Source organism: Mastigoproctus giganteus, chromosome 7, assembly GCF_048544385.1.
Source record: "Mastigoproctus giganteus isolate SK-2022 chromosome 7, ASM4854438v1, whole genome shotgun sequence".
In the NCBI taxonomy this organism is placed as follows: Eukaryota; Metazoa; Arthropoda; class Arachnida; order Uropygi; family Thelyphonidae; genus Mastigoproctus; species Mastigoproctus giganteus.
The window spans coordinates 195,525,802-195,542,947 of NC_143581.1; the positions used below are offsets into that span (position 1 = coordinate 195,525,802).

At 38.3% G+C, this 17,146-nt stretch overlaps 1 protein-coding gene across 1 annotated transcript in view; it reads right to left on the bottom strand.

Annotated features, from left to right (window-relative positions):
- The window catches only part of Hgsnat (Heparan-alpha-glucosaminide N-acetyltransferase), a 104,146-nt gene that overhangs the window by 46,544 nt on the left and 40,456 nt on the right, over positions 1 to 17,146 (bottom strand). The window contains exons 9-10 of the mRNA XM_090377329.1: positions 5,583 to 5,695; positions 3,097 to 3,218 (exon numbers count right to left, since the gene is read on the bottom strand). Coding sequence (XP_090233455.1) covers positions 3,097 to 3,218; positions 5,583 to 5,695 — 235 coding nt within the window. The remainder of the gene's footprint in view (positions 1 to 3,096; positions 3,219 to 5,582; positions 5,696 to 17,146) is intronic.

The window sequence follows — 17,146 nt, forward strand, 5'->3', positions numbered from 1 at the left end:
CTGTAACAGTACCATAGAAAAGGTGAGGTTGGCAAAGGCTGAGTACAAGAAATCATCTAAGAGAGCAAAGAAAGGTAGGAACAAGGAATTTTTCATGTGTGGGAATAAAAAGAACTAAATGGGTTGGATCAGATCAGGCCCCTGCATAATGAGTGTGGAAAAGTCTTAGATAACCCAACTGCTGTTGCTGACGAAGTGAACAGATACTTCACATTGATCTTTACAGATGAAAGACCCTTCATAGAGTGAAGAGGCTGTGCAGGTGAAGCTGAGCAATATAAAATGAAAAGATACAGATGACTGTTTATTAGAAATCCTTGAGCCGAAAGGAAAGTAAGAATCCAGAAGTCAATCACATACACCAAGTAAGACTGAAGAAGGACCAAGTAAGACTGAAGAAGGACCAAGTAAGACTGAAGACTAATGCCTTCATAAGGTTAATTATGAAGGCATTACTGGATTTGAGAGAGAGAGAGAGAGAGAGAGAGAAGATTCCTGTGTATTAGAGAAATGCCAGAGTATCACCAATACATAAATTTGGTTTAGTTCTAGGACTAACGAGCTAATACATAAAGAGGAACAATACATAAATGTGATTCTAGGAGTGAAGAGTGCAACTATAGATGTTAGTCTGACTTCAGTGGTAGGGAAAATCATGGAGGCAATGATAAAGAGAGCAACACAGGAATATTTAGATAGAAATGTAATTCTGAAAGCCACATGGTATAGTTTTGTCAAGGGTAAAATCATATTTATCTAACCTGATTAGGGAAAGTAAGAATCCTGGAAGTCAATCAGGGTCAATTTTGATAGTTACTCATGAGCTGGATGTATAAAATAATTTAAACACTGTTTATTTTGAATTAAGCAAAGCATTTGATGCACTCCAAAAAGCTGGAATGTGTTGAAATTGCAGGTAAGTTTCTGATTGTGATGGATCACAGGGTGGCTGTAGGGCAATTGTGATTAATGCTTACTTTTCAGATTAGTCCAGTCAAATGATCAGTTTTGGTACCATCGTTATTTCTGATTTTCAAAAATAACACTGATGAATAAAAAGGACATGTCAAAATTTTCATATGATGTAGACTCACAGAATTGTTAATGATCAGCATCAAGCGGTGCTTCTTCAGGATGACTATGATAGGCTTCAAGTATGATCAAAAAGTGGCAGCCATGTTTTAATACAGCAAAATAAAAGGTCAATAGCAACCCAAAAATAACTTATACCTTTGGTGGGGTTGAATTAAAAGCAGAAGATGAAGGAAGGGATTTGGAGGTTCTACAGTCAGACTTCAAGTTCTCTATGGGCCTTCCATGTTGCCTATCCAGTGTAGATAGATGGCAAGGAAAGCCCATGGTGTACTGTCAATGTTTTATTGAGCTTTTGTTTGTAGAGATAGGGAAGTCATAATTCCATGTATAAATAAGGCAATTGTAATACTGCATCCAAGTATGTAATCCACACTTGGAGTGAATGTAGGTTCCCTCCTACATTCACTCCAATCCTCTGTTTTGCTCAAGTTCACAAGCAATGCTTATTTTCTAACATTGTTATAACAATGTTTTTGCATTTTTTCAATTTTCAAAACTGTGATGTGCTGTGAAATTTGTGCCCTGATTTGCAAGTAACATAACAGAATTCATTTTAAAAAGTTTATTTCTCTTTACATTACCAAAACTTGCTGACCAGTCTTATTTTATCAATTCTGTCTCTACAAGGTTAAGCATTAATTATTTCTCCTTTTGGAAAGCATAATTTTAAAAACACTGTAGCTTAATTTTCTTCCCTTTCATTTGATGACCATTAACTTTTTTTTTTTTTTTGTACTGGCTTACAAATTAACACATTGAACTGAATTTTAAAATAAAATTAAAATGAATATAACAACAGCATGAAAGCTATTAGCTATTTGACACTTTTTCCCACATTTAAATGTTATAACAGGGTAGTAAAAATGTTAAATAATGTTATTTTGAAGTTAGAATATTTATAGAAAGAGTAACACAAATCATAGATGTATTAAACATATAACACAACACTAAATATATAAACAAAAATGAACACTTTGAGAGTGTGGAGATAATTCCATTTCCATATGATGATGTCATTGCATTCAATCAAGGCAAAAGCATGTTTATGTTTACTATAAATTAATCAAATGTAATTTTAAATCTGTTGAAATGCTTTAATGTTAAAATTTGGAAGTTCTTCATGGTCATTTTTTCCCTTCCATACTTCAGAAAAGTACTGGGAATTTCACTCCTTCTACAGCAATGATGTAATTTCAAATGAATAGCTCAACAACTGACAGCAGATTGAAATGAGGTGAAGTTTTCTGGTAGACATTTCAACTTTCATTCTTGGGAGTAATAAAAGAAACTGCAGTTCATTTATTTGTACAGCTTGCAATTATAGGTTTTGTGTATCCAAGATTTCCAGCTTTGAGCGCACATTAGTAATTGCTTATTTTTGTTTGATGTGATAATTTGTCACCTTTACTGAAAGTTTCCAACAAATACACATTATAACTTTGATGTCTGATACTGTCTGATAATTTTATTAGCATAAAAATTTCAATGTATAAATTCTAATATTCTTTGTGGGATAATATGCTAACTATATTACTTTGCACAATCACATAACCAAACTTCACTATTTTCAAAATCATAATGTTACCCCTTTAGAAGCTGCCACACACACGCACTTATGAAAGCGCCCCAAAAACGAAAGGTATTAGAGCCTATAATACTTAGTACTGTGCATGGGTTTTAGGTTGAGAAGACAGAAAATACCTGTTAACATTAGACTTTAATTTCTTTAGACTGTAATATTAATATTTAGTATTAATTTTAATCGTAACATTTTTGATCTACTTAGTAGAGCCTAATGTCATGTCCTTTAAAACATTAATTCAAGTTGCCTTAGTATGTTTTATAAGGTTTGATCCTAAGCAATATCACAGCTTTCAAATTCCAGGTTCCACATTAAATATTAAATGCAGAGAAAGAATACAAAATATTAAATATAAAACTTCCAATGAAAAATGTTATTTGCATATTAAGATTACAAATGATACATACTGACATACTTACCTTGGACAACCTGGTGCTGAAAGTAGAAAGGTAAGAACTAGATGGGTTGCGAGAATACTAAGCATAATCAGCCACTCAGCCCAATATAAAACAATGTCTCTTACAGAAGCCCATATAACATCCTGAAAAGTAAATAAAAAATAAGCAAGGTTTAAAAATGACAACTGATAATAAAGAAACAGATAAAAAAAAAAATTAACATACTGAATTTTAAAAAATTCAAAACAGCTCCTCTTAAGCCTGAGTGTTCTTTATCATCATGGCAGTCCTGTCGTCATTTTTTTTTTTTTTGTTAATTTCATCCATTCAAATTTTAGTTCATTTGATTTCAAATGAACCCGAGTTATGATTTATTTTAATTTTGTTTTATTTTTAATGTTTCATATTTGCGTTATATTTAGGCTTGATGATTGCCCCTCGATGATAGTGAAATTTGCGTTGGTATTTTTATTCTCTTTGTTTTAGGTTTTAGAGGGGGCTATTATATTTAAGAATGTTTATAGTTTATCAGTCCTTCCTTCTCAGACATACAGAAACAACAGCCGTCATTTGCTTTCTATAAGCAGGCCATGACTGAAGCATATCATTTGAAATTCACAGTAACAAGAGTTTGATACTGTTGCACAAGGAAGACTGCTGCACAAATTCGAGCAGTGTGGCATTGGAGGCAAATTGCTGCTATGGATAAAGGGGTGGTTGAGGGGGAGAAGACAGAGAGTGGTAATCAATGGACACTGCTCATTGTGGACTAATGTTATTAGTGGAGTCTCTCGGGGTTCAGTATTGTTTTCTGTATTTATAAATAATATTGATGATGGTATATCAAGCTTAATGTCCAACTTTACAGACAATACAAAGGTTGGCAGGGTTGTTAAGGACACTACTGACGCTATGCTGCTGCAACAGGATCTGGAAAGGTTGAGCAGATGGGCTGAGAGGTGGCAAATGAAGTTTAACATTGACAAATGTAAAGTATGACATATGGGAAACAGCAACCCCAGAGCAACATATCAACTCTGTGGTACTACACTGACCATGGTAGAGAATGAAAAGGACTTGGGGGTAATTGTGCAGGCAGATTTGAAGTTCTCTGAGCAGTGCAGACAGGCTGCAAGAGTAGCTCATGGTGTCTTGTCAATGATATACAGGAATTTTCTAGCAGGGATAAGGAGGTGATTATTCCCTTGTATAAGGCAATGGTCAGGCCACACCTTGAGTACTGTATACAGGTCTGGAGGCCTCATTTCAAGAAGGATGTAGAGCTGCTGGAACGAGTACAGAGAAGGGCAACAAGATTAGTGAATGGAACAAAGGGTTGCTCTTATGAAGAAAGGCTTAAGTTTTGCAAATTACAGTGTCTGGAGACTAGGCACCGGCGAGGTGATCTGATAGAGGTGTACAGAGCCTTGAATGGTTTGAGCATGCTCAATGCCGATGGGATTCTTCCTCTTGCTCAGAATAATCACCTGAGAGGGCATAAATTTAAATTGAGGAAAGACAGATGTAGGATAGATGTGCAGAAATTTGCCTTTAGCCAGCAGGTAGTTGGTTGGTGGAACAGACTTCCATCCCTTGTTGTGGAAGTTGATAGCCTAAATAAATTTAAGGCTCAGCTGGACAAGTATTTTGAATGAATGAGGGGTGAAGTGGAAGGTTTTTATTTTTATTTTTATTTTTTTTTTGGCTGATGCTGCAGAAGCTTGCTTTCTTGCATCATATGCCTCTACTAATGCTAACTGTGTCATCCTAACGAGTCGTTACTATGTTTTTTTCAAAAAACTTTCTTTCCTTTATGTTATTTTCCTTCTTGGAGCATGTGTTGACATTTGCTTTAGGATTTCTGCATGTGTATTCAGTCTTGCTTCATTACACTGCCTTCATAAGATTTTATATTATTGTAATTATCGTCCTCACTGGATAATTTATTCTATTTTTATTTTGTAGTGTTAAATTAATCATTCTCTTTCATATTTGTTTAGTTCTGTTTAATTACTTACAGCTTGGATACAGATAATGGTAGCACATCACAATCATAACCTGTGCCAGTTAAGGGTAAAATTCCCATATGGCCGCAGTTTCCAAACTGTGCGCCGCTGTGGTCCAGGGTGCTGCAGCAAACTCATAGGGGCACCCCGCAGGATATTTTAAATTTTCGAGGGAAACAACAATACTAGACATCTGTCTCGTATTGTTGTTTCCTCGAGGTAGTTCACAGTTTCAACATTATTTATTAAGTTGTTTGGACCTAACTACTTAATAAACAAAACTGTTAGGTATTTCTTTTGGCCTAGGGGCACTGTGAAAAAATTACTGAGACACTAAGGGTGCAGTGAGCCAAGAAAGTTTGGGAATCTCTGCCATATGGCAAAAAATAGTGATTAGTTTGAGAATATATTTTTTTTTTACAGCAAATAATTCTGTTTTTGGTAACATTATGGCAAAAATAGTTCATTAATAATTACTCATATTTGTATAAAGAAACTTACATCATGAGAATCTTGTGCTTGTGCAAAAAACATATGCACTGAGGATACAACAAAATAAGATATTGCAAATCTTTGAAGTACACCAGGTATTCGGATAGCTTCAAGAGAATATGCTACAAAATGTAATTTCAAAACCATATAAGTATGCCACTCAAAACAATATAAAATATATTTTTAAAATAAAATAAAAAAAAATAAAGAGTTTTGCATTTTAGCATATACACTGGTATGCAAAATTTAAGGACCAGTCAGGTTTTCACCTGTAGCTTCTCATAGGAGTGACCTGGATATGGGTAAAGCATACCAAAGGAACCTCGCGAGGTACAGAAATGATGAAGGAAACAACACCGACGCAACAACGGATACAAAACGGTACAGAGGGACTTTATTCAAAAGTGGCAACATAGCACTGGCTGCCATGATACAGATGCATCACTGCCAAAGATGGAACAAAGGGAAGAGGTGGTCCTCAGTAGGAGATATGGCCACCCCTAATGTCGATGCAGGCTTTGCACCACTTGTCCATACTTATAACAATGTTGTTGATAAGTTTTTGCGGTAACATTGTCCATTCCTCTGTCAGTGCCATCTTAAGCTGGTGAACATTTTTTGGTGGGTGTGGGCGTGCCGCTAGGCATCTCCCCAGAGTGTCCCATATGTGTTTGATGGGATTTAGGTCGGGAGAAACGGGCACGCCAATCCATACGAACAGTATCCTCACTTTCCAAAAGCATATCAACAGCTGCAGTGCAATGGGGTGTCGCATTATCATCCATAAACACAAACTCAGGGCCAATGACACCTCGGAACAGATGCACATGGGGAAGGATTACCTCAGTACAGTAGCGTGCACCAGTTACAGTACCGCCTTCCAATATCTGGAGTCATGTTATGTCCATCCAAGATAACGCCTCCCCAGACAAGAACACCTCGACTGCCATATCGATCACTTTCAGTGATTTGCGGGGTGATACCATGTGCCAACCTCTCACCAGATTAGAATCGCTACTGAGACTGAATCTGCTCTCATCAGTAAAGAGTACCTTAAGTAAAGATTTTGTGGCTGTTTACTTTTAGAAATAGTGCTGGTCCTTAAGTTTTGCACACCAGTGTATATTAATATAACATATGGAATTTGAATCTACAAGTGATACCTATTGAGGCACAAAGAAAGTAAATGGATTTATCACATTATCATTGCATGTAAATAGTTAATTTCAGCTTATCATTATTATTCTGTTTCATTTAGGTTCATTGGTATTTTTCTGGTTTTATAGATCTAATTCTTCCACTTAAAGTGTTCCAACTAAAATTATTTTATGTATACTTGTATATATACGTGGCAATTTTAAAAATACCTTGTTTTAAAAAGGTATGTTGGATTACTATTGGGACATAATATCTGTAAATACTATTAACATATTCACTGCTTCTTGAATGCAAATATGCAGCTTTGGATTTTAATCCACTTGGAAGGAAAATTGCCCTACTTTTTCAAAAACCTTTTCTTCCAATTTGACAGAAGAAAAACCAAATATTTTTGTCAAGCAACCTTCACAGGGGACTGATTAATTCAGTCATAGTGAGAAGAAAGCCCAAAAATGTTTCTGCCCTTTTCAATTCAGATTGACTCAATCCCATGGTTTACAATCCTGGGTCAAAATGGTCAATGGAAAACCCAGCAGCAAAAATTTTCATGCCTGCATACTATAAATACAACTTTTATGCTATTCACTTTACACATATTCAAATCTCAATATAGGCACCAGCACTGGCCACTCAATTTCACCATTACACTTTCCACTGAATTGAAAGAACAACCAGTGGAACACTGTCAATCACATCCTTCCAGTTCATCAACAGTTATTGGTGTGTTCTTGTTAACTTTTTACTTTGGCCTAATCCCAAAATAAAAAATCCATCAAGACCAAATCAGGCTCTTTGCAGGCCACCCTGCTTACCAATGTCTAATCATTTCTACACTGAGACAAAACAAGAGCCACTTTATCTGTATAATGGAAAATTAATGAAGGCACTGGTTAAAGAAGCACTGCAGGATCATCTAGACAAGACTTCAGTTATAGCTAGGACACAGCATGGTTTTGTTAAGGGTAAGTCTTGCCTGACCAATTTGATTGGATACTATGATGCAGTCACAAAAGAACTGGATGCAGGGAATAACTTTGATATTATATACTTGGATCTTAGAAAGGCTTTTGATACTGTTGCACATGGAAGACTGCTGCACAAATTGGAGCAGTGTGGCATTGGAGGCAAATTGCTGCTATGGATAAAGGGGTGGTTGAGGGGGAGAAGACAGAGAGTGGTAATCAATGGGCACTGCTCATCGTGGACTAATGTTATTAGTGGAGTCCCTCAGGGTTCAGTGTTGGGTCCTTTATTGTTTTCTGTATTTATAAATGATATTGATGATGGTATATCAGGCTTAATGTCCAAGTTTGCAGACGATACAAAGGTTGGCAGGGTTGTCAAGGACACTACTGACACTATGCTGCTGCAACAGGATTTGGAAAGGTTGAGCAGATGGGCTTCGAGGTGGCAAATGAAGTTTAACATTGACAAATGTAAAGTACTACATATGGGAAACAGCAACCCCAGAGCAACGTATCAACTGTGTGGTACTACACTCACAGTGGTAGAGAGCGAAAGGGACCTGGGGGTGGTTGTGCAGGCAGATATGAAGTTCTCTGAGCAGTGCAGACGGGCTGCAAGAGTAGCTCATGGTGTATTGTCAATGATATATAGGAATTTTTCTAGCAGGGATAAGGAGGTGATTATTCCCTTATATAAGGCAATGGTCAGGCCACACCTAGAGTACTGTATACAGGCCTGGAGGCCTCATTTCAAGAAGGATGTAGAGCTGCTGGAACGAGTACAGAGAAGGGCAACTAGATTGGTGAATGGGACAAAGGGGTGCTCTTACAAAGAAAGGCTTAAGTTTTGCGAATTACAGTGTCTGGAAACTAGGCACCAGCGAGGTGATCTGATAGAGGTGTACAAAGCCTTGAATGGTTTGAGCATGCTCAATGCTGATGGGATTCTTCCTCTTGCTCAGAATAATCACCTGAGAGGGCATAAATTCAAATTGAGGAAAGACAGATGTAGGATAGATGTGCGGAAATTTGCCTTTAGCCAGCGGGTGGTTGGTAGGTGGAACAGACTTCCATCCCTTGTCGTGGAAGTTGATAGCCTAAATAAGTTTAAGGCTCAGCTGGACAGGTATTTCGAACGAACAGAGGGGTGAAGTGGAAGTGGTTATTTTTATTTATTTATGTTACTTTTTTTTTTTTTTTTTTTTTTGGCTGATGCTGCATAAGCTTGCTTTCTTGCATCAAATGCCTCTACTAATGCTAATGCTAAAAAAAAAAAAAAATTCCCTGACCTTTCTGCATCCTCCGTATTTCATGGTTACAGGCTCGAACCCCGGTTTTATCAAGAAGCATGTGCTACTCATTGCTGCTTCTGCTCACCTGGCTACAGACATGCCTCTTCTGTTAGTAATGGTGGGTGTTTTGGGACAAAGATGAGGTCTTGCTTGTGGACTTATTGCAGTGTGGCACCACAATCAATTCAGATCGATATGTGGAAATGTTGAAAAAGTTGAAAGCCTGCAATCCATAGAGTTTGACCGGACAAAAACCTTAATGAGGTTCTTCTCCATAACAATGCACAAATCCACACCAGTCTGCGCACGATGAAGGCCACTGCAAAACTGGGGTGCACTGTTCTTCCTCACCCCCTCTAATAGTCCGAATCTTGCACCCTCTAACAATCACCTCTTCGGCCTGCTGAAGAATGCACTCCGTGTATCCTTCAGTGGGCCGAAGAGCATTTTGCAGATAACGACCAACTCAAGCACAGTGTTCGTGAAGCCCTCTAGAGCAAGAATGAGGACTTTTACAGGATTGTAATACAGCATCTGACTCAGAGATGGTGAAAGCACCAAGAAAAATTATGGTGACTTTGTGGACAAAACAGCGTGTTTATTAATGATTGAGGATTAATTGATGTAAAAGGCATAGAGCGGTAGGAATTAAATTTTCTGAGGAAAAAAATAGGAGGCATTAATTTCATACCGCTCCTCATATTATTCATTAATTTATTCTTGTTCTGTAAGTTATATTTACACTTGCATTTTAATAAGTTGCTTTGCACCATCTTTGTTGTCTCCATAGTCCTTTGAGAGAATTATTTTTCAAATTTTAGTTCACTTCAGTTAACCTTACTCATTCTGAGCTTAGTAATCATATTCAGTCTATATAAATTTTATATCCATTCACAGTTTACATTCTATTTAATCTTATGCAGCAGTTCTTGGTTTGTGTTTTTGCTATGATATCTTTCCTTTTTTGTAGTAGTTTTTCAGTGTAAAATCTGCACCATTCAAACAAGTTATACAAGTTCTTGGTTGTCTGGCTTTTGAAATACTACTTGTCAGTTATGGGATCTGATAGCTATGTATATATTAAGTGCAATAGCATCATTAATACACAGCCATTTCTGAATAAACAGAATATTTATAAGACAGCATCGTTTTAAGTTATATCTCATATTGTGAATACATTCACAACGAGTTGCCATGATATTGCACTACTCTGAATAAGTAATGCTTCACCTATGGAGAAGACTAATGTTACTTATTCTCAGATAGGTACCACCACCCAGATGGCACCGTTTCAGGGCTATTTGGCCCTTCTTCGGTCGGTGGGTAGGTACCCAAGTGATGCAGTGATGGTGTATGATGTATTTAGACTAAGATGTTTTATTTAGACTAACTTAAAATGATGCCGTCTTATAAATATTCTGTTTATTCAGAAATGGCTGTGTATTAATGATGCTATTGCACTCAATATATACATAGTCTAAATTTGCTCACAGCTTGAGGCTTTAGCCCTAAATGCATCAGTCTAAATACATCATACACCATCAGGCATCTCTCATATTGTGGAGTTATACTTCATAACTGTTTTGCTGTCATTGCATCACTTGGGTACCTACCTACCCACCCACCCACCAAAGAAGGGCCAAATAGCCCTGAAATGGTGCCGTCTGGGTGGTGGTACCTATCTGAGAATAAGTAACATTAGTCTTCTCCATAGGTGAAGCACTACTTATTCAAAGTAGTGCAATATCATGGCAACTCGTTGTGAAGGTATTCACAATATGAGATATAACTTAAAACGATACCATCTTATAAATATTCTGTTTATTCAGAAATGGCTGTGTATTAATGATGCTATTGCACTTAATATACGCATAGTCTAAATTTGCTCACAGCTTGAGGCTTTAGCCCTAAATGCATCTTAGGGATCTGATAGCTTATGGAAGAGAACAGATTAGTGGCCTACAAACATATTTTTCATTTTCCTTTCATATTGTTGGAAAATTTGCTTGTTAGACCTCAGCTTACTTTGATGTTTTGTTGCCCTGACATGTCTGTAGCTGGCAAAATCCTTTTTTTTTTTTTTTTTTTTTTTTTTTTCAGCCATGCTGGGCATTACTATATTTTCTAAATTAACTTTTCCACAGTATATTCTACTTACTCTTGCTATATCTGTTCCTACTGTTACAGCACATTTAGCATATAGTTCTACTTTTGAAATTTGTGATATTTTGATCTCTCTCAAATCTTCAGCCAGTCTCTTCAGTGGCTTCGAAATTTATTCCTTTAGGTTTTAAAATATTTTTTGCCCTTACCCTTTTACATTTAAAACTTTATTTTCACTGTCACTATACTTCTGTTTTACATTACTTTCCCCATTACTGTTATTGTAACGAGGAAAACTGTCCTTTCTCATAATATATTTATATTCTGGTGATACTGGTCTCTGTTGCTTTGTACGGGTCCATGTCTGCTAGGTATTCAATATTATTCCCCACAGTTTGTCTTCATGTATTATTCATTCATTTATTCTTGTTATGTAAGTTTATATATGTATAAAGCATCGTGAGAAATGATGATGAATAAAGATATTAATAGATAATGTCAAATATTAATAAAATATAATAGAATAAATTACATTAAAAAACAGTAATAGAAAAATATGGGTATTGCATTTTCAGAAGGGCACTTTCAATGCCCGTTTCCAGGCTGGTCACAATATGGCAGGCCTAGTATTAAAAAAAAAAAATATATATATATATGGTTATAGTAAGGACATAATTAAACCTGTGGAATAAGGAGAATAAACATTTAAATTAGATTATGTTTTTTTAGGCAATACTGTATCTAAAGATGGTGTTAATTTTGTCTAAACTGCCTTTCAAATATGATAAAATTTGATGGAGTTTGGTTGTTTGCTAATCTTTAATGAAGCTTCTTTAGTGCCTGAATCAGTATTATGTAATTACTGCAAATATGTCCATATCTAATGCACTGTGTAAAGATGATTTTTCTATGGATTTTATGGGGAATTAATATGCCAATGACAAAGGCATGCAATTTCAAACTCAAATGTACATGTCACTGTTCAAATAATTTAGTATTAGTAGTGGCGAATGCTGCATATTTTTGTGCAAATTCTAAATTGGAGGGTAAAAGTGTCAGAATTGTCACCAGTGTTTTTTTAATATGAGTTCTGTAAGGCAATTTTTTTATATATTTTACTGCAATTGCAACTGAACAAAATTAGACAAAATATATCACTGACAAAGCAAAATACCATTAACTTAAATCATTTTGATTTTTGAAACTGAGATGCAAAATGGTGTAAGAATAGGTTTGTGGTGGTAGAAGCAATTCTCAAGCTCATACTACATAACAATTACATAACCCTGTTTCCTTATGTAATCCAGCCCCGGTATGCATTTTTAGTAACTATATATAGTTACTAAAAATGCACAACTCGTATAAGGCATTCCATAATTTGTCAATCCCTGTGATGTAATCATAAGCTGTACATATTAAAGCCAGTACTTGTTTTAATTTTGCATGTGGGAACAAAGTAAAACGACTTTGAAAGTGAAAGGTCTTTGCTCTTTGGATCTTATTATAAGAATTTAAAAATGTTCTTGTTATATCCCAGCATAATCACCAAGTCAGAGGAGTTTACAATAAATCATGAATATGACAATCATTAATTGTATTTAGCAGTCATGAGCTTGATCCACAGTCCACTCAAAAAGCATATGCTACTGAACTCTCGCTTCTGACCATTTGATTTGATTTTTGATTTTTTTGTGGCGCAAAAACAGCAGGGTTATAGTGCGCCAGGAAAAGGTTAAAATATAAAAAGGTAAGACTGGTAACTTGTAAAAAAGCTACTTCGTCTTAAGGTGCATACAGTCATAAAATCAGTACAATGACAAAAGCAAATTGTTTATTTCATATGACTGTATACAAATTGATCGACTTTAAAAATTGAAAAACTGCTGACACATTGTCGTTGTCATTTAAAATCTGACTGAGTGTATACGGATCAGTCAGATGGGTAAAAGCAGTAAAACGAGCATTTATAAAACTGGAACAATCACATAAAATGTGTTCGACGGTTAAAACGGTGTCGCATTGCTCACACATAGGAGGGTCATCAGCCCTCAGCAAAAAGGAGTGTGTCAAATAACAGTGTCCTATGCGGAGCCGAGCAAGAACAACTTCCTCTTTGCGATCCCTGCGCAAGCTGGACCGCCAAGGATGGATCACAGGCTTAATTCGACATAGTTTGTTTGAAGTAATCAGTCGATGCCACGAATCTTGCCACTGAGATTGCAGGTTACTACGGATCACTTGCCTGTAGTCTGTATAGGGGACTAACAGGTCAAGATTATCCGTCAGGGCTGTCGATTTGGCTGCAGTGTCAGCCAAATCATTTCCTCTAATCCCGATGTGACTGGGGATCCAGCAGAAGCGGATATCGAATCCGCTTGCATCGAGGCTGTATATTATCTGCTGAATTCGGGACAGGGTTGGATGATTGGTGTGTGACATCGCTGATAAAGCCTGTAGTGCACTCATTGAATCGGCATATATAATACACCGTTGGTAACGGTGTTTTCCTATGTGATCTAGAGCTAACTCTATGGCATGCAGCTCTGCAGTGTAAATGCTGCAGTTAACAGGTATCTGCTCTGATATGGTTTTATCTGGAAAAACAGCAGCAGATCCTACATATGATTCTGACTTCGAGCCGTCTGTGTAAACTGGCAAGAAGTCAAAATGTTCTGCACGGTGTTGTGAATAGAGCTGAAAGTAGACAGAGGGCGGAGTACTAGACTTCATCGCAAGTTTGAGCGAGAAGTCACATGCTGGGGTTTGTGCATGCCAGGGTGGAAGGGACTCCTTTGGTGATCGAGCAACCTTGTCTACCGAGATGTTAAGCTCATTGAGTAGCTCTTGAACACGAATGCCGAATGGCCGATTGGCAGTGCGTCGTGTGTTATAAAGATTTTCCCATCGTGGCTCGAAAACGGATGTCCACGTGGGGTGGTCCGGCAGGGACTTCAGCTTGAAGGCATATTGCAGAGACAACTGCATTCGCCGAAGCCACAAAGATGGTTCATTTGCTTCGGCATACAGACTTTGGACAGGCGAAGTTCTAAAAGCACCGGTAGCAATGCGGATGGCTTGATGATGGACGGGGTCAAGCCAACGAACAGCGCTATTTCTGGCAGATGCATATACCTGAGACCCATAGTCCAATTTTGAACGTACAAGTGCACGGTACAGACGTAGGAGAGTGCATCGGTCTGCACCCCAAGAGGTAGAAGAGAGAGAGCGGAGGATGTTAAGCCCTCTCGTGCACTTTGTTCGAAGCTGACGAATGTGTTGGACGAATGTCAGCTTTTTGTCAAAAATGAGTCCCAGGAATTTCGCCTCTGATACAACTGGAATGGTGCTTTGTCCAAGTCGTAATTCAGGCTCAGGGTGGAGGTTACGTTTGCGACAGAAATGTACGCAAACGGTCTTCTCCGGTGAGAACCTGAAACCATTGGCCGTGGCCCAGGAGCTAAGACGGTCAATAGCTTGTTGCAGTTGTCTCTCAATAACCCTCATATTGCATGATTGAGAAAATATGCTGAAGTCATCGACGTAGAGTGCACTGTTTATAGTTGGAGGAAGTTGTTCAGAAATAGAATTTATTTTAATGGCAAAAAGCGTAACACTTAAGACAGATCCTTGTGGTACCCCCTCGTCTTGGCAAAAAGGCCGCGAAAGGGAGGATCCTACATGAACTTGGAAATAACGAGAGGATAAAAAATTTTTAATGAAAATGGGAAGGTGACCTCTTAGACCGAGGTTGTAAAGGTCTTTTAAAATACCAAATCTCCAAGTTGTGTCGTACGCTTTTTCCATGTCAAAGAAGATGGACACCAAATGTTCTCTTTTAAGGAAAGCATCTCGGATAGATGTTTCCAGTCTAATTAAGTGGTCCAGTGTGGACCTGTTTCTTCGGAAGCCGCACTGAAAGCGGGAGAGAAGGTCGTTCGATTCTAAATACCATAACAGACGAGCATTGACCATTCTCTCCAATATTTTGCACAGACAGCTGGTCAGAGCAATAGGACGATAGTTTTTTGGACATTTAGGATCCTTTCCTGGCTTAGCAAAAGCAAGAATAGTTGCCTTGCGCCAGGTATCCGGAAAGTGCTCTTCAAGGAAGATTCTGTTGTACAGGAAGAGCAAACGGTCCATGGATTCTGATGAAAGATGTTTGATCATTTCATAATGGATGTTGTCTGGTCCAACAGCGGTAGCCTTTGTACGGGCGACTGCTGTTTTCAGCTCATGGATATTAAATGGCCCATTGTATGGGTGGGAACCCTTCGATGTGAATTTAAGGGCCTGTTTTTCAGTATTGCGCTTTGTGACCAGAAACTCTGGGGAGTAAGATGATATTGCAGAGATGTTAGAAAATGTTTCCCCAAGAGCATTGGCTATTGCAGTAGAGTCTGCAATAGTACATCCATTATAATCAAGGACCGATGAGGGATGTGCCGTGTATTTCCCCTTCATTTTCCGAATTTTATCCCAGACCACCTTAGTACTAGTGGACTGAGTAATTGATGATGTAAAACGGATCCACGATTCCTTTTGACTCTGACGGCGGATGTAACGTGCTTTGGCTCGTGCACGTTTAAAGGCTATAAGGTTGTTCGTGGTAGGATATCGGCGGAATATCCCCCACGCTTTATTTTGAGCCTTTTTTGCTACTGTGCATTGTGAATTCCACCAAGGTTTGGGAAATGGTGGAAACCGGGCAGATGTTTTTGGAACAGCATTCGCAGCTGCTTGGACAATGATTTCTGTGATGTACGTTACTGCGTCATTGATAGGCTCTTGACTGACTGTACTGAGGTCAAAAATTGCCTGATGTTGGAAGGCATTCCAGTCAGCCTGATCAAACTTCCACCGTGGTAACCTAAAAGGATGACATGGTCTCCCACTGTGTAACAAGGTTATCACAGGGAAGTGATCACTTCCGTATGGATTTTCCTCCACTTCCCAAGTGAGTGAAGGGAGTAGAGAAGGGGAGCAGATAGAGAGATCAATGGCAGAAAAAGTACGGGTAGGCATGTGGAAGAAGGTGTTTGTTCCAGTATTGAGAAGGGAAAGGTCATTGTCATTGAGCATACGCTCTATGACCCGTCCTCTTCCAGTGATGTTAGCACTACCCCACAGGGTGTTATGTCCATTAAAATCCCCAAGAAGTAAGAAAGGGGGAGGCAACTGCGTTACAAGATCATCAAGGTCTTCCTGGGAGATATCAGTCCCAGGTGGCAAATAAATAGAGCAGACCGTTAATAGAAATCCCACTGTAAGGCGAATTGCAACAGCCTCTATGCTGGTTGTAATTAGCAAAGGCTGCACTGGGGTCTGGTTGCCCACAAGGATAGCCACTCCTCCAATGAGCAGGACCATCCGCACTTCTATCCTTACGAAAGATTGTGATGTTATGCATTGTGGGATCATCATTTGCCTTTAGGTAAGTCTCCTGCAAGCAAAAGCAAACTGGCTCGTGCTTTTGCAGGAGGGCCTTGATGTCATCAGTATTTCGCCGGAATCCACGACAATTCCATTGTAGGAATTTAGCCATTATTTTGGCTTGGTGGGTCCATCAGGCGGCTTCCGAGGTGCTGAGGGCTTAATTTTGTCAGACTTGGATTTATCTTTCCTCGGGAAGTATGGACACTGTCCTGTGTCCATTTCTTCCTCCGCAAAGAGTTCCAAGACTGACTCATCATGTACCTCCTTGGTCGTGACATCCATTATTTCTTGCCCTGAAGTGGGCAGTTCACTTTTCTGTGATGTTAATTTAGTGCTCCCTGTTGTTAATGCTGGAGCGTTGGGAGGTACCGATATTGGAGTGGCAGCTGATTGCGATTTTTGGGTGGGCTTTAGTGAACTCAATAAATAGCGGGCGATGGGAGTAAAAGAGTCCCTTGGGGGAACAGTCATATCAGTTTGGGTCCCAATCGTAATTTTACCAGAAACTTTCTGGGCGTACGAAGGCTTCCCGCTATTTACTGGTTGGATGCGTTTTCTGGCCTCTGGGTAGGATATGTTCAGCTCCGTTTTTAATTTTTGAATTTCCTTTTCATCCATC